Source organism: Equus quagga, chromosome 9 (genome assembly GCF_021613505.1).
Source record: "Equus quagga isolate Etosha38 chromosome 9, UCLA_HA_Equagga_1.0, whole genome shotgun sequence".
NCBI lineage: Eukaryota > Metazoa > Chordata > Mammalia > Perissodactyla > Equidae > Equus > Equus quagga.
Genome location: NC_060275.1, coordinates 55055795 through 55077165, shown reverse-complemented (window position 1 = coordinate 55077165; position 21371 = coordinate 55055795). Strand labels below are relative to the sequence as shown.

At 35.9% G+C, this 21371-nt stretch overlaps 1 protein-coding gene across 10 annotated transcripts in view; it reads right to left on the bottom strand.

Annotated features, from left to right (window-relative positions):
- Positions 1 to 21371, bottom strand: part of RBBP8 (RB binding protein 8, endonuclease) — a 103884-nt gene that overhangs the window by 42462 nt on the left and 40051 nt on the right. For all 10 annotated transcript variants that reach the window (XM_046671593.1, XM_046671591.1, XM_046671595.1 and 7 more), the window contains 2 exons: positions 19766 to 19861; positions 6956 to 7068 (listed from right to left, as the gene is read on the bottom strand). In XM_046671593.1, the coding sequence (XP_046527549.1) occupies positions 6956 to 7068; positions 19766 to 19861 (209 nt within the window). The remainder of the gene's footprint in view (positions 1 to 6955; positions 7069 to 19765; positions 19862 to 21371) is intronic.

Below are 21371 nucleotides of genomic sequence, written 5' to 3'. Positions count from 1 at the left end.
AAGATTATCAGGCATCATTTTTCAAAGATGACTGATGAGAAGATTGATTTGTCAGTATGTATAGCATATATCAAAGTGAGAAGAAAGCACTGACAAGACAAGCGAGGCAATCAGAAGAAGTCAGTATCTGGACTAAGGTGGAGGTGCAGAAACAGAAGTGAGGACTGGCAGAAGAGCTGGTACAGAGGCAGAATCGGTAGTTATTTGGCAACTCATCCTTTGTAGGATGAAAGAAATCAAAGATGACCTTAGCTTTCGATTAAGATGCTTTACTTGACTCTGCCTCTCCAAATCCCAATGAAATGACAAAAAACCTCTAAAAATAAGTTAACTGCAATACTGAAAAACCAGAAAGGGTGCCACTAGCAGATCAGAACTATGAAAAATTCCTGAATGATTTAAAAATAGCTAAGTTCAGACTGATGGTAAAATCAAAGAAAGAGCCAAGTGGGTTTTCTAGCAGAACCTCATAGTAATTCCAATATCAGAGGCAGCAAGGTCCAGAAAATGCTGAATGGTAAATAAAGGGTGGCTAATAGTTGCCCCTAGGCTAAAGGCCTGAGGCTAGATCTCTGGAACTTTTAATGTAGGAGAGTCCATTAATAAATACTGAAACAGAGACCAAGACAGTGCTCCCAAGCAACTTCTAGCAACCACTAGAGAAGGCACCCCTATACCCAGAAGACAAACTATCCATATACCCTACAGAAAAGCTCTCCAGAGTCAAGTGTCTTCTTCTCCCACTTTCAGCCACTGGAGTTGGGCTTCTGTAAATCAGAACCTGCGTTCACTATCAGCAAAGCAGGTATTTTTCCTTGAGCTAAGGAAGTAAGATTGCATTTAACAAAACCATCAATTTAGAGACATCTACAACCACAGATGATTAAGAGTCAATAAATACTTAAAAAATAAAATTTAAAACACTTAAATTTTTTTAAAAAAACTAAAAACCAGTCCAAAATAAGAATTAACTTCTGGATAAATAGTTTTAATAAAGCAAACAAAAGATATCTAACATCTTCAGAACGATTTCAAAGGCTGATGGATCCATTAAAAAAAAGCAACAGGCTGCCATGAAAAAGAAACGAAGGTCATAAATATTAAAAACATAATAAATGGGATGGAAGTAGAATAAATGTGATTGAAGACAGAATTAATATCCACCTAAGTAATTCTCCCAGAATTCAGTATAAAAGAAAAGTTAGGCAGCATGGGGACCCAGCATCTGTCTAATAAGAGTTCCGGAAGAAGAGACAGAAAGAATGGAAAGGAACAAATTCTCAAAGAAGTAACAGAAAAAACCTCCTCAGGCTAAGCAAACAGTTGAGGGTGGTAGAGTAGATTAGATGTTCTAACAAAGTCTTACCACAAAACAAGTAGATCTTGCATAAAAACATAATTTTTACTAAACTGCTGAGCTCACAGGAAGAGAAATCCAAGGGACTCCCATACCACCACCACAATCATCAACAAAAACGAAACAAAACTGTGAGCTAAAACTCAACCAGTGTAAGTAAGCAGATGTTGCTACCAGCTCTGGTGGAGGGACTGAACCTGAGATTGCCAGTTTAAGCCAAATTCCTGAAACTGAGCCAAAGTGATCCTAATTAACTTACCACAAGAGTCAGTAGAAAATAACTCATATATAGATTACCAAGTATTTCAGATAACAGAATTATCTTATATAGTAATGAAATGTTCAAAGGTTTAAAAATGGAATGCCTAAAATAAACACATTATAAGTTATTACAAAAAAGAAGGTAGGCAAAATTGAGATGAGCATCAATAATAATGAAGGCAATGGATTGGCACACATTGGATACATAAAATCCCATACGTCTATTATACTCAAAAAAGAGAAAGCCAGGGCCAGTCTGGTACAGTGGTTAAATTCACATGCTCAGCTTTGGTGGCAGGGGTTTGCAGGTTCGGATCCTGGGCTCAGATCTACACACCACTCATCAAGCCACGCTGTGGTGGTGTCCCATGTGCAAAATAGAGTAAGATTGCCACAGATGTCAGCTCAGTGACAATCTTCCTCACCAGAACAAAAAGAGAAAGTCCCACTCTCATCGAAACCAAAATGAAACAGAATGCACACACATACAAAACCTCATGTGTTACTGCTGTAGGCAACTACTATGCAAGACCTTACTCTGAAAACTGGTAATTAAAAAGAAAAAATTAAGATGTATCATGTCTTTCTAGTCAGAATCGAACTCCACGCCCCAATCAATAGCCTCAACTGATGGGGAAGAATTCTTGTTTACAGATATGTAAATATCAGTTGATAAAGGTAGAAAGAACAACAGAAATGGAAAGTTATCATTTTGTAGTCTCTAATTAAATAATCGATTCAGGCAAAGATCACCAATAGATGCTAAAATCATTAAAGAAAGATTGAAGGAGAATTTTATTTTTGCAGGATTTCATGGAATCACACATCCATCCTCCCACTCAAATTACTTGGTGGTACAAGAGGATAAGATAACTCTATCATGGAGAAATCTGGCCATCACCTTAAGTCACTGATCAATCTTAGAACCCCCAAGAGTGGAATACCCTGACAATAGCTGTCTCCTGATATGATGCAATATGAAGTAGTTTTACCTGTGAAGTACTGCTGTCAAAAATGTTTAATCCAGGGGGGATTTGGGGAGAAAAAGCAGAAAGAAAAAAGAAAAAAAGAATCCCTATTTGGGGGCCAGCCCTGTGGCCGAGTGGTTAAGTTTGCACACTCCGCTTTGGCTCCCCAGGGTTTCGCGGGTTCGGATCCTGGGTGCAGACATGGTACCCTTCATCAAGCCATGCTGAAGCGGGCATCCCACATGCCACAACTACAAGGACCCACAACTAAAAAAATACAACTATGTACCAGAGGGCTTTGGGGAGAAATCCAGAAGGTGGCATAATTTTAGGAAAATGGCTCTATTTCTTTCAGAAGTCAGTGTCATGAAAGGAAAAAATAGGAAAGGGAGCCATCCCAGATTAAAAGCTGACAAATGCAATGTGTGGTCTGTGATTGGCAGGTTTGAACAAAACTGCTGCAAAAGACCTTAAATTGTAGAAATATGAATATGAACTGGCTATTAGAGAATATTAGAAAATTATGGGTAATCTTTGGTAGGTAAGGTAACGATATTGTGCCTAGGTAGGAATTATCCAAGTACTTACAGAAGAAATGTTCTGATGTGTATAACTTACAGTAAAATATTTCAGTTTGAAGAAAATGAAAAAATATAGCAAAATATGAGCAACTATTAAATCTACGTGATGGGTGTATGAGGGTTCTTTACTATTCTCCCTACCTTTCTGTATGTTTTTTTAAATTTCATTTAAAAAAATGACTAAGCAGACTTTTAATAGAAATGAAAAATTTGGTTACTGAAATAAAATAACTCAGCATAACAGAACTGTTAAAGTACTTTGTATACTGAACAAGAGACCTGAAGAAATTACTCAGAATGCAGCAGAGAGAAAAAAGGGGATGAAATATAGGAAAGGGATGTTAAGAGGGACAAAGGATAGAAGGACAAGGTCTCATCAGAATCCCAAAACAGAGAGAAAGGAAAAGGCATAATATTTGAAGAACTAGTAGCTGATGGTTTTCCAGATATGATTAAAGATGTGATTCCACAGATTTTGTAATGTATACTAAGCAAAATTTTTAAAAACTTAGTTGAAATTGTACTAAAACTATTTAACATTAAAAACTAAGGAAAAAAATCCTAACAGTAGCCAGGGAAAAATAATCGTTATCCTGCAAAATAGCCTTAAAAAAGTAAACGTAAAATAACAACATTTTCGGATAATAATAAGAGTGTAAAACCACAAATAACCTCTAGAGGAACTTCTAAAGGATGTATCTCAGAAAGGATAATAATCCCAAAAGGAAAGTGAGATGAAAAAAGCAATAAAAAGCAAAGAAACTGATAAACATGTATGTAAGTCTTTTAAAAATGGTCTGAATAATTTTTAAAAACTTTCTAACTCATAGAGCCAAAAAAAGTAGTCTAGACTAGGCATAAATTGCATGTAAGTGGAGAAGGAGGTGATCAGAGTTAAAGGATTTTAAAGTCCTCATATCATTCAGAAGAAGGTTAGGATATTAACTTTATATTTTAGGAATATATGGTAAAATTTCAAGGTTGATCAAAAAGAACAGAAATAAAGAGTTTTAAAAAACTGTAAAGGATCAAATAAAAATGAAATAAGACAAATAAATATCCTCAAAATTCAACAACTGGGAAAAGTATAAACAAAAAGGAAAAAAAGGCAGGACAAGCAGGAAAAAGTAGCAACAAGATAGAAACAAAAATTCGTAAACCAAACACCAAAAATTCATAACCATGAAGTCCTTAGTGTTTTTATTCTTATAATAATGTCATTTGGGATTTGACTTCGATGATTCCTCTACTGTTCATTTTAATGAAAAATCAAGTTTTCCTGAACTTTTCAGTAATCACATTGGTGATATTATTAGTGGTGTTATTCTGAGACTACTGTGCTTAATCTGGGATTAAAAAAAATAAGTAGTTAGGGGATATTTTAATTCTATCATCCCTGTGTCCTCAAGAACCAGCATTCTCAGTGTGGAAGAAGATATAGATGTTACTAGAAAAGAGGTTAGTAAAAGCTCTTGAGTCTTGGATTTGAATTTTCAACATGAACTTGAAATATTTTATCTATCTGAAAATTAGGCAAAGGATAATCAAGCCATTCACCCAAGAAGAACTGCAAACTAAAGATCATGTGTAAAGATACTTGAACTGAACAGTAATAAAGAGAATGGTAATTTTAAAAAGGTATCATTCCAGCCTGGTGGCGCAGCAGTTAAGTGCACACATTCTGCTTTGGCAGCCCAGAGTCCGCTGGTTCAGATCCCGGATGCGGACATGGCACCGCTTGGCAAGCCATGCTGTGGTAGGTGTCCCACATATAAAGTAGAGGAAGATGGGCATGGATGTTAGCTCAGGGCCAGTCTTCCACAGAAAGAAAAAAAAAAAAGAGGAGGATTGGCAGCAGTTAGCTCAGGGCAAATCTTCCTCAAAAAAAAAGTTATCATTCTTTGCCTACCAGATTGGATAGTGTCATTTAATACATTTTTGCCCAAAGCTGAAGAGGATGTAGGAAAATAGACATTCTCAACACTCGAACAAAAAATTGAGCATCCATCAATATGAAAAACTTAGTTGGGGGCTGGCCCAGTGGCGCAGCGGTTAAGTGCGCACGTTCCACTTTGGGAGCCTGGGGTCCACTGGTTTGGATCCCGGGTGTGGACATGGCACCCCTCATCAAGCCATGCTGTGGCAGGCGTCCCACAAATAAAGTGGAGGAAGATGGGCACAGATGTTAGCTCAGGGCCAGTCTTCCTCAGCAAAAAGAGGAGGATTGGCAGATGTTAGCTCAGGGCTGATCTACCTCAAAAAAAAAAAAAAACAAAAAACCTTAGTCGAAATTGCACTAAAACTATATAACATTAAAAACTAAGGAAAAAAATCCTTAATAAATGCTTAAAAATGCTAAATAAACAACACCTACACTATGGAATACAATGCAGCCACAAAAAAGACCATTATCCTTATTCATTAACACCTGGGTTTTGCGCTTGTTTGGAGTTTTTGGCTATTTTTCAGACAAAGCTGATGGAAATCTGACTATTAGATATGTAGACATTACTGGAGATTATTTCTAGTACTAATGATAGTTACGGATTCAACTATATTTATTGAGATGTAATAGTTTTCTATTCATTGGTAATATTCTTAAATTCCTAAATAAACACATGCATGTATTCATACATATACACCATAGAATTCTATAGAACTAAATACATTAACATGTAAAGACTTCTTTTTTTTTCTGCTTTTTCTCCCCAAATCCCCCCAGTACATAGTTGTATATTTTAATTGTGGGTCCTTCTAGTTGTGGAATGTGGGACACTGCTGCAGCATGGCTTGATGCGTGGTGCCATGTCTGCACCCAGGATCCGAACCCACAAAACCCTGGGCTGCCGAAGCGGAGCACATGAGCTCAACCACTTGGCCATGGGGACGGCCCCTAAAGACTTTTAATACATAATCTAAAATGAAATAACACACATTCAAACAAGAAGTATGGTATGATCCCATTAAAATTTAAAAGAGGAGAGAGAGAAGGAGGGACAGAGACAGAAAGATAGACAAATCTGGACTTGGAAACACACTTATCAGACTGTTAATAGTAGTTACCTCTGGGAGTAAAATAAAACTATGTCCTTTCCATCTCTTTTTAAAATAATGAGCATATATTCTTGCTTGAGTAATCAGAGGATAGCAGTATAATAGAAAAAAATACAGTCAGAAGATAAAATTACTTGGGAAAAGATATTAGATTTTGGACATGCTGATTGTGAGCTGCTTATGGGAAATCCAGGTAAAGGTCACTAAGAGAGTATTTAGTTAAAAGAGAAGGTTAAGAAAGTTGTTAGAAGAGAAAAAAGTTAAGAGAAGGCTAAGAATCTAAGAAAACCCTACATTAAATGGATAAGGATACTCAACTGAAAACAGTATACTGTAAATAGAATGTCATGAAAACCAAAAAGTATACACCTTTGTAGAACCCTAAATTGTCTGATTTGTATTTAACTTTACTAAACAGTTAAATTACATGAAATAAAGATGAAACCAAACAGGCTAATATGGTCATATCTAAAGGAAATTTGCTTCTTGTCTTATAGCTGGTGAGACTTCAAGGCCAACGTGGTCAGTATGTGCACAATCTTTTTGCACCCTATTTCTTACTACAATAAGCAGAAGATTAAATCTATACAAAGGGGGAAAAATGACGTGAACTTTTGCCTAAATAAGGAAAAAAATACGTAAACGATCCATTTGATTGCAACCAATTTACTAATAGGTTTTAACAAGAGTACATTATGCTTTGAATACTTAATAAATGAAGACAGGAAACTCACTAAGCTCTGTGATAAGTTTAAGATTCTGCTGCCGGATATTTTCAAACTCCTGCTGTTTTTTCCGCATATGTTCTTCAGTTACTGCACAGCGATCACATAATCCTGCTCTTAACCTACAAAACAAAAATAAAATATTTTTAGAGAAGAACTTAAATGTTCTCAGAAAGAAAGACACAAAGTTAGGTGATGGATGTATTAATCAATCAGATGGTGGGAATCCTTTCACAATGTACACGTCTATCAAATCACTATGATGTACACTTTATTTTACAATTTTTTCAAGTATATTTCAATAAGGCTGAGATTAAAAAAACAAAATATCAAAATATTTTTCAACTACTAAAAGATATTTACTTATATTTGAACTCCAATATTTTTATACTTTATGAAGATCTAAAGAAGTGATTTGGCAAATATAGAGAAAGTTCACTGGTTTAATGATGTATTATACCTTTAACATATTCTCAACCATGCTGAAATCAAGCTACATCATCATTTCCTACAGACTGCAATTCTGTGAAAATCTATCAATTTAAAACTCTATCCAAGAGAATTTATTTTTTGAAGAAACTGACCTTGTTTTAATTTATTATAGCCAAAATATGAATCCTAGTCCAAGATCAAGGAGCAGAATTATATCTTAAGCAAGCTTGCATCTGCATGCTTAGCACAGCATTATAATACAAAATGATTATTCAACAACTTTTTTAGTCGAATAAATACGAAAGGTCAAGGAATACAAAGTTTTAAAATAAAGTCACCTCATATTTTGCACTTCTCAGCATTAAAAAACCCCCAATGTTAGTAAAAATTCATACTGTACTACCAAGTTAAAAATAAAAAAAGATTACAAAATAGCTTTTACTAAGTATTTGTGAATGCTGAAGGGAAGAGGGAAAGAAAGGTGTGCTCCAGAATGTTGGTAATAGTTATATTTTAGGTACCAGTATTATAAGAGATTTTCTTCTTAGTGTTTTTCTATTATTTTTCAAAAATGTCTCTTTTGGGGGCTGGCCCCGTGGCCGAGCGGTTAGGTTCGCGCGCTCCGCTGCAGGCTGCCCAGTGTTTCGTTGGTTCGAATCCTGGGCGCAGACATGACACTGCTCATCGGACCACGCTGAGGCGGCGTCCCACATGCCACAACTAGAAGGACCCACATCGAAGAATATACAACTATGTACCGGGGGGCTTTGGGGAGAAAAAGGAAAAAATAAAATCTTTAAAAAAAAAAAAAAAAAAAAATGTCTCTTTTGTTCTTCAAATAACTAGGAAAAACATGGTTAAAAGAGAGACACATACCCTACACTAGGAATTTAGGAAATATATATTCTAAGATAATTTCAACTCAATAATTAAGTCAATAAGATACTAAGTATTTAAGTGTCTATGGAAGTCACAGCACGGTAGTATATGCCGTGAATTTCAAAATAAGTTAAGGAGATAAAACATGAAAACTGTACAACTAAAACAAACAAAAAGAACCTAGAAATTTTTACATGAAACCAAAATGCATTTCGACATGTTGATAAGAATGTAAAAAATAAAGATTAGAGATCATAGGTTGCATTAATAGAATTAGAATTTCTAGAATGAAGGAATAAAGAATTGGGCATATGGTTTAATTGCTGAAGACAGAAATTAGCATGATCAAGCTCTTTGAACTGCAGTGTATGATGAACATCTAAGATGACAAAGTGAACACTTGCATCTATTTTTGCTCCCACCCCAAATCCCACAAAACTACAGTAAAGATATATGTATATTTTTTAAGACAAAAGCCCATGAGGACAGGGAAAATAGGAGAGAAAACAAAAAAAATAGAAAGCAAGGTAGCTAGTAGACAAACAGAAACTGACCTGAGAATGCTGAATCCTAAGCTAATGGTGGGGGAAAATCTAAATCATGTTGTCCAATATGGTAGCCACAGCTACATGTGCCTATTTCAATTTAAATAAATGAAAATAAAATAAAAATCAAGCTCCTCAAGTCACACTCAAGTGCCCAACAGCCATATGTGTCTAGTCACTACCATAGTGGACATAATGGACAGATACAAAATATTTCCATTATCACAGAAAATTCTATTAGACAACACTGAGCTAGAACCAACTCAATTTACACTAGAATTCTCAGAAGGTTCAAAAACCGATAGCAGGAATAACTGACAAACTATGTTTCAAGAAATTATCATAGTGACATATTCTCTCCTATATTCTGAGCAGTCAAGTGATTACCCCATTCCCAGCAGAAGACTGGAGTGACTTCATCTCTAGAGAGTCTAAAACAGAGAGTGTCTGATCTGGGAGACATCAGGTACAGCTGAGGGTAGGAGTACAACAATGAAATGAGTGCATATGCACACCAAATTCTCAGCCCGAGCCTAGGCCCTCGTCGTCTACTTGGTGTCCAGAAGGTTGGTAGCCAGCCCTAATATACATTCTAGGAAGCAGATGTAAGGACACTTCTCTAGGAACTCTGACGAGCCTAAGAGGAAAGACCTAAAGATAACTGACATTAGGGAATCATCAGTGAAACAGACCAGATGACAGTACAGTGAAGCTCAGAGTGAAGCTCTCTCTCCACTGGGAGCTTCTAATCAACTTTTATCCCCCTCTCTTAAATATAAACAGATAACCAAGTACCAACAGACATCTGAGAAAAGCTTATAAAGTGAAGGAGACTAAAGCAAACAGGATATTTAAAAAAAAAGGGGGGCTGGCCCAGGGGCACAGCGGTTAAGTGTGTACGTTCCGCTTCAGCAGCCCGGGGTTGTCCAGTTAGGATCCCGGGTGAGGACATGGCACTGCTTGGCAAGCCACACTGTGGCAGGCGTCCCACATATAAAGTAGAGGAAGATGGGCAAGGATGTTAGCTCAGGGCCAGTCTTCCTCAGCAAAAAGAGGAAGATTGGCAGCAGATTCTAGCTCAGGGCTAATCTTCCTCAAAAAAAAAAAAAAAAAAGAAAGAAAGAAAAGAAATATAAGCTACGTAGGGAGAAGAAAAAGATAAAACACCAACACCACCAAACTATAAAGAATACTCTCAGAGAAAGAAAAACTACCAATCTATGAAATGAAAACAGGATTGCCATAAAAGGATATAGTCTGAGAACAAAAAAAGATCTTAGAAATTAAAAATATAACAGCATAAAAAAAAAACAAACTCAATAGAGGGTGAGAAAATAAAGTTGAGAAAAATTTCCCCAAAAAGCAGTGTAAAAATGCAAAGAGAAAAGCTAAGAAAACTAGAAGATTATCCAAGAAGGTCCGTCATTTCAGTAATAGGAGTTCAGAAGTGTGGAGCAGTGGGGAGGGAGGCAGAAAAGGAGAAACAGAGGAACAAAAGACATAAGACATATAGAAAGCAAAATGACTGCATAAATCCAACCATATCAATAATAACATTAAACATGAACTGATTAAATACTCCAATCAAAAGGCAGAAATTATCAGACAAAAAAATAAGATGCAACTATGTGCTGTCTACTATAGACGCATTTCAGATTTGAAGAAACAAATAGGCTGAAAGCAAAAGGATGGAAAAACATATACCACGCAAACAAAAACCAAAAGAGAGCTGGAGCATCCATGCTAATTAATATCAGACAAAAAAGACTTTAAGATAAAAAAGTGTTACTAGAGACAGTGAATTTTATAATAAAAGGGACAGTTCACTAGAAAAATATAACAATTATCAACACATAGGCATCTAACACTAGAGCCCCAAAATACACAGAGCAAAAATTGACAGAATTGAAGGAAGAAACAGAAATTCATCAATAGGTGTAGACTTCCACTACCAATAATGGAAAGAAAATCAGCATGGATATAGCAGACTTGAACACACTAACAACCACCAGACCCAACAACACCTACAGAACACTCCAGCCAACACTGTAGAGTGCATTCTTCTCAAGCACACTTCAAACATTCTTCAGGGTAGACCATTTTCTAGGTCACAAAACAAGTCTCAATAACTTTAAAAGCGCTGAAATTATACAAAGTGTGTTCTCTCACCACAGTGGAATTAAATGAGAAATCAACAACAAGGAAATATGAAAAATCCACAAACACGTGAATCTTAAACAACGCACTCCTAAATAAACAATGACTTAAAGAAGAAATCACAAGGGTAATTATAAATATAGGCCCATAGCTGAGTGCCAGTGCCCCAGTGTAAAATCCTACCCCCATTGGGGGGCCCTCCAGGCCAAAGGATGGATAGCTCCCCATTTTCTTAATGAAAAGTAAAGCTCCCATGCCATACAAGAGAGCCCCCAGTCCACTTCCTATTCATAGGAAAACTCCTGGGGAAGGGAGAAAGGGGAAGGGCTGGGGTAAAAACAATACACAATTAAAAGCAGAGGACATCATGCCAACTATGCAGAAAATTCAACCCAGTCTCACATGCTTAAATACAGACAACCAAAAATCACTAACGTATGAAGCAAACCAGTAACATGAAAGAGAGAAAGCAAAATAAATAGAACAACTGATCCTGGAGGAAAGTACCAATTCAGAGGACACAAAATAATTTTTGGTGGGGGGAGGGAAGGGAGCTGTCTAGTATCCCCAGAAAAATGAGAAGTGATATAGCCATAAAACAAAAAACAGACACACACACATATAAAGCAATGATCAACAAAACCAGTTCTTGGTTACTAAATGTGATTATCAAAATAACTTCAGTAGTAGAGGTGGAGAATAAAATAAATCTTCCAGAACATGGAAAAAAAACCAAAGAACATAAATAAGAAAAAAAATTATAAGGGATCAGTTTATGACCAAGAAATGCTCCAGAAAGAGAGAACATACAAAAATGGAGAGGAAATCATAGAAAAAAAACTTCCAGAACTTAAGAGATACCAGTCTTCAGGTTAGCAGGATGAGTGTCCAGTACAATAAAGGAAACACACACACACACCCTTCATCATGAAGTTTCAGAACAAGCATAAGAAGATCTTAAATTCTAGAAAGGAAAAAATCCTACTATCTATAAAGAAATGAACATTAGAATGACACCAGTCTTCTTATCAGCATTGGATGCTAACAGAAAATGAAAAAAAAGTCTTCAAAGTTTTGAGAGAAAACTATCTTGAATGTAGAATTTTACATCCATTCAAAATATCATCTAAATGCAACAATAACTAAAAACATTTTCAAACACACAAGGACTCATTTACTTCCTGTGTACTTTTCAATAGTTATTTGAGGATAAGCTAAAACAAAATGAGCATGAAAAACCAATAAAAAGGAAAAACAGGCCCACATTTTATCAATCATGTTCACTGGTATATCTTCAAAGTCTAAAATAGTGCCTGCACTAAAGGTAGGTGCTCCATAGATATTTGCCAACTAACATGAGTTGAAAGAAATAATGGAATTAATGTTGGGATCCAGTGAAGGGAAATCCCAGAATGGCAGTTACAGAATAACCTAGAAAGTAAATGGTCCAAATTAGGACAGCAAGTTTTTTGTCCAAGTATGTCTTCAAGAAAAAGAACAATAACAAAAAGAGATTATAATCAATAAGTAAAATAACTAAGGCATTAAATAATATTAATGACATGGTGAGGAAAAGATGTTTCTTGTCTCAATAAGAAAAAAGGTAGTTAGAAATTCTAGGAGAAACAAAGCAAACTTATATAAACATGTCCTTGTCATAATATAATTATGAGCTGATTTGAGCAACTGATTTGGGTCGAAAATTTGACCTGGACATTAGAAACACTCTCCTTGAGCGGCACAGAAATCATGACATCAGAGCTGTAAGGAAGGAAATGTCATCCTAACTCTGCAGTGAACATTCACATAGTCAACAAATAAACACGGTTTACTATTTTCCAATTTCTACAATCCATTTATAAACAAAATACGAAAGAATGAAATGTGGTAACAGAAAAGAAGGTAATTACTATTAACTTTGTCAATATTTATACGTAAAGGTTCCGCTGACAAAGGCAGGAGGCAAAAAGAGAGGGAGAGGGACGCAGGGGAGGGTAAGCATCGGGACCTGCTGAAACAGAGAGGGGAGGTCAGGGAGACTGTGGAGACGTCTCTCTCCAAAATGTATTTATGGAGATACATATGTTTGCATAAGTATATGTATTAAAGTTAAAAGGCAAAACACAACTAAAATAATAACTCTTCAAAAATAGGTGAGGGAGGGAAAAATAGCATCCTCATCTTCACAGCAAGAAGTAAACAAATAGCGTCTCAAGTTGAAAAATCAAGTATTATAGTGAAAATACATCATTTAGAACTTTGGAGAACTAAAAATTGGAACACGGAGGGGTGAAAGAGTGAACACGGAACTACTGTTTTCATTATAACTATACAACTTTATAATGTACATGTATTACTCAAATAAAAATTCAAAAGGGAGGGGAAAAAGCAATAAAATAAGCCAAATGGGGCCAGTCCTGTGGCCGAGTGGTTAAGTTCGCGTGCTCTGCTTTGGCGGCCCAGGGTTTCGGCGGTTTGGATCCTGGCGCGGACAAGGCACTGCTCGTCAGGCCAAGTTGAGGCGGCGTCCCACATGCCCCAGCTGGAAGGACCCACAACTAAAAATGCACAACTATGTGCTGGGGGGATTTGGGGAGAAAAAAGCAGGAAAAAAAAGAAGATTGGCAACAGTTGTTAGCTCAGGTGCCAATCTTAAAAATAAATAAATAAATAAGCCAAATAGTGCATTACTCCTTTTTGTTACAGCATTTTAATTTAATAGTATTATGTTCTAGTAAACTTTGCATGAAATCTTTTTGAGAATTGAGGTACTAAAAAGGACATACACAGCTCATCTTTCTACTATAATAGTGTTTTCAGGATTTAAAGCATTTCTAAAACTAATAGTAAAGTCTATTTATGCCTTTAAAATTCCAAAGGCAATAAGAATAGTCCTTCTAAACTATTCCAAAATCAAGACATTGTTAAACTGGTTACAAGAAGAAACTCAATTTTAACTATTTGTTTAAAATACTTGAAATTTCATATTTACATTTCCCTTTTATGATTTGTTCAAATTAACAGCTTAGAGTCCATGCAATATTCAATCAAATAGTTGACCTGATTGTAGTAAATAATTTATACACAGAACTATGAAGCTATCGAGGCTTAAGAACACATGCACTGAAAAGTCTGAAAAACACTGAAGGAGTTAAATGGCATTAAACAACCTTAATAAATTATTTAAACTTTATTCCACTGCTCCGTTTATTTGTCATTAAAAACCAAACACGTTATTGTTTCTAAGAAATCAAACCTGATATATTAAAATGTTATACAGTATCATGGAAAACAATCCCTTAGAATCCTCAGCTTCCAAGTGTAAAAATGCTACTGGTACAGACAGTTATGAAATGCAGCAATATTCCCTAGCTGGTTTATTACTTCCAGTTTTCTCCAGTCAACTGCCCCTCTTGATGACAGTATCTGTGAGTGAACTCCTGATTGCTCACTGATCCTAGTTTAAATTTAAACGGCTGTGAGGAAATATGCCAGCTCCTATTTCCATCAGCAGGGTTCCACTGCTTTCTCCTGGCCTCTCTTCCACTGCTGCTGTCAGAGAAAGACAGAAGAGCTCCCCTTCACAGGAGAATGCAGTTTCAGTAGCTATACACAGGTAAAAGGAAAAGAAGAGTAACTCCACTTTTAAGAGCAGACAGTAACATATGTTCTGAATTTTATTCCAGTTTGTTCATAGAAACGAAGAAATAAAAGCTTTCATTCTGCAATTACAACCTACCAGATTAACAAGTAGGCACAGTTGCTTGCTATACTCCAAAAAGATTTCCTCAAATTTATTCATTTTCATTCAAAAAGTTTTACTGAACACCTACAGTGAGTATTACAGGTGTAGGTGCTATAAATACAAAACTGGCCAGGATACTTACTGTCACTGCTTTTAAAGAGTTTACAGTCTACTAGACAAAGACAATAAAAAAGTAACTACAACAAAGTAGGAATCATACGACGTCAACAGAAATATAGGGCACTATGAAATATGAAGGCACACAGCAGAACCTAACCTAGCTTAGGAAGTCACAGAAGGTCTCCTGAAGAATATGATGTTTAAATTTAAATCCCTAAGAGTTAGCAAGAAAAAAAGAGGACATTTGGTCTAGTATTTGAAAAGTAGTTGCAGAACCACAAATCCTCTGATTATGAGTACCAATTTTCCCTTTTAACAACAGGTGAAATGTAAGATGAGTTTCCTATGCCCGCCAAAAATGCTCTTAAAAATATTAAAATCTACTAGACAACTATGGTTTAACTGTTTTGATCAAATTTTTTTTTAAATGCATTCTATCTACTTCTCCAGCAGTCACCGCTTCTTAGATTTAGCGAAATACTTTGTTCACTGAAGGAAAGTTTGTAAATGTAATAATAATAGTAGTAAAACATAAATGAGCCACATAAAATTAGAACTTTTTATTATTCAATTTACTTTTATTGGGTAATTCCTTTTATTTAAACCTCTCACGTTTTCACATTAGCATAAGAAACAAGAATCGCTTCACCTTATGAAGAGTGGGAAACAAGTTCTAGAATTACTATTTAGAAATTTTAACAAAATACGTATTGCTTTTTAAAGGTCTCAGGAAAACTTCCTAGAGATTTTTAAAGTTTGCCCTAGACATCATTCTTACAAATGACCTAAAACTACAATGAAATTTTAAATAAGGCAGAACTTTACCAAATGTTACCTAGTTAGACATTTAAAGCTAGTATTTAGTTAGTAGTAATTTAAAAAAAAATAACAAAAAACAAAAAAAACTTCCAAGGAAACAGACTAGATAATAGGCAACAGTAAAGACTTAACATCTCAGAGTATCTGTTCTGATAATTTTAGGTCAAGCACAAATACTTTGAGATAATCAGTTGAGGTGTGATTCATTTACACAACATTTATAAAACTAAGACAACATACAGACAAGGCATCGTGAAACAGCAGAAGCTAGGGAATGTGGAGGGTCAAATTATACTAATTAGCCATTAACTATGTGATCTTGGGAAGGTTTCTTAACTCTTTGCCAGCTCAGTTTCCTCATATGTAAAATGGATTTATCATCTACCTTCTAGCGTTAACGTGAAGATTAAGTGCCAGCTGCCTGGGTACAAAGTGAGCTCTCGACACATACACTTCCTATGTTAAAAAAAAAAAAAAAGCTCAGATCTAGGTCATTCTTGGTTTAATTAAATGAGGCTCCATGAAATCAAGAATAAAAAAGTATGCCCAGAAGAACATTTTAGATTTGAAGAGAAAAAGTATGTGTACAACGAAATGGGCTACACTCCTTGTCTCATCCCCACTCCCCACGACCAAATTAATACCGTGTAATGAATTTTCGGCCCACCTACCTAAGGAGGTAAAGGTGAATGGAACGAAAGGCAAGAGAACATTGAAGATAAGAAACATCAGAGAAGCATGACATCCACATGAAATTAGCGACCACAGATCATACACAGAAAAGAATCTAGTTTTATGAAACTGTAGAATAAAAAAGGCAATTTTAATTTAAACAAATATATTAACTGAATAAAAGAGAGTAATTTAGAAAATACTTCAATGGGAAGGGTTGGTGACTCATTCACTGACCTATCTTCTCAGAATGCGCTTGGAAAAGAAAAACTCACTTAAGAAGGGAAGCACAAGATGCCAAGAGTAACAGAACTGGAAGCTCAAACTTTAAATCATAAAGTGAAGAAATGTTCTGAAGACACTAGAAAGGAGTATTTTCGAGGGCTAAGATCAAGAACACTGTATCTTGGGGATGAAATGGAGAGCTGATTGTATTAAACATAATTCAAGCAAAACAACGAAAACTTTATCTTGTGATTTTTTTCAGTGTATTAACTTTGGGCCCTAAACAACTTGCTAATGACCAACTATACAGGAAGAGTGCTGGAAATAAATACAGTCATGCACTGCTTAAAGATGGGGATATGTTCTGAGAAATGCATCATTAGGAGATTTCGTTGTGTGAACATCACGGAGTGTACTTACGCAAACCTAGATGGTATAGCCTACTACACACCTAGGCTATATGGTACTAATGGGACCAGTGTCACATGTGTGGTCCATCGTTGACTGAAACATCATTATGCAGAGCATGACTGTACAATCAGTCCTCGGGTGTGGCAGGCACGAAAATGCATCTCCTACTGTGGGAAGTAAAGTCACTGGCTCCAGCTGTTGTGCTCTGAAATCCTTCACCTTCAATCACTGAATGAGTAGAGCAGGGACACTATGGCTCCAGGACTCCCCAGTGGCCTTGCTAAAGCTTTCTTAAAACTGCCATGCAGTCTAAGCCCTTCCTGTTTCCTCTCTTTTTCAAGAGTTAGACGCATGGAGATCTCATAACTCTCCCAGCCTCCTCCAGCTCCCTCCTCATTTTCCTTACAGGTGTTTCATCCAATAAATTTCTTGAATGTCTAATATCATCTTGATGTTTGCTTCTCAGAGAATTCAGACTAACATATCTAGTTAACGTCAACCTCAAAATTTTCTTTATGTAGGAATCACTGAACAGAAAAAGTTCGTAATCTCTCGCCATTATTACCATTATCATAGAGAAGGAAGAGCCTCGTCGCTTGTGGGAAGTGGTGGAGTGGTAGAGATGAGAGAAAAAGTATAATGAAATAAGAGAAGGAAGGACTTCAACGTTTGGAGAGTTAAAGGCTGAGAAAGACAGGCTCTCCATCTTTCCTCCCAAATCCTCTACTACACATCCGGAGAAAACAGAAGGAAAGGCGCCTCACCACACTAACAGACGAGGAACTGATGATTTCCTTTTTGATCCTGGGCTGCAGAAGGGTGAGAGGGATGGACGGTGTTCTAGCTTCCTGATATCTCAGCTGAAGAGAGAGTAGATCTAGCTGTGGTATAAAGTACAGACTAGAGTGCTAGAGGTTGGCATCTTAGTCACCAATTAGGAGGGATGTTCTAAGCCTTTTTAAACTGCTGTTATGCACTTTTACTTGCATTATCACACTTAATCTTCAAAATAGCCCTGTGAAGAAGGTGTCGTTCATGTCATGCCATATATTCCTGGCTTTTCTCCTACTCTGATTATTTCTCTTTCTCCATCTTTTTTGCTGGCTGGGTCTTTATTCTTCATTAACCCTTAATTAGTAAGCCCAAGGATTCAGCCCTGAGATCTCTTCTATTCTCTTCCTATACTCTTTAAGATGTCCTTAGGAGATCTTATCCAGTCCGAAGGTTTTTAAATGACATTTATATGTGGATGAGGGCTTTCAAATTTGTTTCTCTAGCTCTGATCTCTCCAGTTAGTTCCACACTCATATATGCAACAATCTCCTTGACATCTCCATTTGGAGATAGCAGATGCTATCAGTACCTACTCATATCCCTTTGTCATTCCCCTGCTTAAACCCTCCAATGGCTTCCCACTGTAATTAAAATCCAAACTTTTCACCTACGTCCCTACATAATCTAATTATTTCCCACCTTTCCACTCTTATCTCCTATCATTCATCCTCTACTCATTAAATTAGAACTAAGTAGACCTTCTAGTCCTCTAATATTCCAAAGCTTATTTCCACCTTAGGCTTTTGCATTTGTCTGTTCTCTTCTTACCTACAGTTCTTCAAGTGACTGGCTATTTTTTCTATCATTCAGGTCTCAGCTCAAATGGCACCTCCTCAGAAAGGCCATCCCTGATGCCCATCAGTATCCCTTCATTTCCCAATGCTTGTGGTCATTCAATTACATCATTCAATTTTATCTTTTTCATAGCATTTAAAATCTGAAATCCTCTTACTTGTATGACTCACTCCCAATGTATGACTCACTCCCAACTTTTGAAAATTAAATGTCAGCTCCATGACATACTAGGGATGGTATTATCCCCAGTCCCCAGAGCAATACGGAGAACACAGTTAAGGACTTAATTATTTACTGTTGAATCTGAATTAAGGATACAGTGTGAAGTTGAAATTCAAATTCACACCTATGATTCCAAAGCACATGGAGCTTTATTCCACAATACGCTGCCTATTACAATAAATGTGCATCCACTGAGAGCAGTTGTAGAAGAAAAAGAGTACTCAACTTCAATTTGCATATGTGCAGAATAGTAGATTATCTTACCACAAAGGCACAGTGGCAAACTCAAACCATCAGCCCTTCTGTAACATGTATAAAAATAATAATAAAGGAAAAACATTAACTAAAAAGAAAGCAAGAAACATTGTTTATTATTATTACATAATAAACATTGTTTATTATAGGTCCTAAATAGCAGATTCAGACAAGGGAATATAGCAAAATCTGGAAGATTTTTTTAATGGAGGGTGTCAACCTCACAGGAGTGGGAAAGAAAGAAGTCTGACTGTGGAGATGAAGTAAGTGATAGGCATTATCTTGGGAATATTCAGAAAGAAGAATCCCTAGACTGCCTGGAAGTAGAGAATACGCAGGGAAGAAAAGAGAGCGGCAGGAATAAGACAGGAATAGAATTGTGAGGCAGCTTCCACCTACTTAGAAGTAAAAATGGAACTAAAGCATCAAATGAAATGGAACATTGCTACTCTCACGCTCATCCTACATTAAACACCAGGTAAAGAAACATCATTTTAAGGGTAAAGTGATGTGATCGCTGTAATTAAGGAAAAAACAAACCTGTAAGAGCATACCTTTAATTTCGTAAAGTATTTATCCAAAGTCGATATAAGGTTGGGAAAAAGATCACTTTTAGTCTCAGAACTGATTACAAATTAAAATCAACGCACACTTTCTGTTAAAGGGAAAATCACCTCTTTCTCAAGAAGACCCAAGAACCAGACTCACCGATCTTCTAAAACTTTAATGGTTTCATGAAGGACTTTCTGTTGCTCTCTCAGCTGTTGATTTTTGGTGAAGAATTCTTCTAGCCTTTGTGCATCTCTAAAAGTCAAGAAATAAGGTGTTTTTTTTAGGGAAAAGTTACTCTAATAGGATAATTCTGTCATAAGAACTCCTAAGTATGGTCTCACTACTTAGACGATATCATGAATTTGTTCTATCAAAACATACAACTTAAAATAGTGAGGTTTGAATATTTTGTTAATCACAGTTCAAATTATAGTAGAATTTGTTCTATGGTATTTTTACATAGTGTAGAAGTATTATCCTAAGTACCAGTTATTCATCACACAATGCTGGAACACAGATGAAGGAGTGGACTCTGACGCCACTAGTGACTCAACGTTGTCAAAAATTGCTATTAAAATGTATATTTACTGTTTTTTATTTTGTCTATATTTGTTAATGTAAATAACTGACCTCTCTACTCATATTATCTCTATTCCTGTTGTATGATATTTATACTTTCTATTTTATTAATTTCTGTGTTGCTTAAATTTTTACCTGGTACTACTTCCAAGTGTGAACTTACGGTGGAGTGGAAGTACATGAACCCTAGATTCTAATGTCTAGGTTTGAATCGCAGTTCTGCTATGTACCAGCTGTGTGACCTGGTGCAAATAACCTACACTCTCTGTGCCTCAGAAAATGTGGATACATTAGTATCTACCTCATAAAGCATTTGCAAGGACTAAGTACTAATGTATAAGTACTAATGTATATACAATATGCAGAACAGTGCTGGCACATAGCAAGTTCTATTAAAGTGCTTACTATTATGATTTTACAGTCAGGAAAAAACAAAGACAACTAAAATTTCCTTCTAGTAGATCACCTGGTTGCTTTCCAAGGTTGTGTCATATTTTACCCTTCATCATTATGTTTTTTAAAAATCACATTATTGTATAAAGTATGCATATATTTTAATTCTAAGAAAACCCATGAGAAATGTAATTGAGATTTTCTGTGTCATCTTGAAGCTGAAAATATAGAATACTGTGGTTCAAACAGATCTTCCCCCAGCCCCCTCAAGGGTCTAAAATATTAAATCAAATAAGGGTGACAAACAAGACTACCCAAAAAAGTAGCTTGTGTCAAAATGGCTAAAACATAGAATGTAATACTACTGGCAGCAAACCAGATGAGTAAAACAACTAAGCCAAAATGTGAGACACCCAAGATAGAGGGTATTTCTTAAATATTGGTTGAATAGTTGATATTGAATGAAAAGCCAATACCTCCAGGAGTGAGAGCTTCCTACTATACAACAAATATAGGTCTGATAGCATATGTAGACATCAGAAATTTCGGAAATGATAAACAGTAATAGATAGCTGAATCTCGTTAATTTGGCTCTTTCTCATTCATTAAAAAAAGATTTTCTAATAGTTTTGGAAAATATATTTAGTTCAGAAGCAGAAACAGGTTTTCAATGATCCTCTTTTTGGAACATTCAACAAATATTTAACAGTCAACATTTCTACATATTTAATTTCGTAAATGAATTTGTGTAAAAGAGAAGTGTTAGCCATGTGCAGAAACAACTATCATC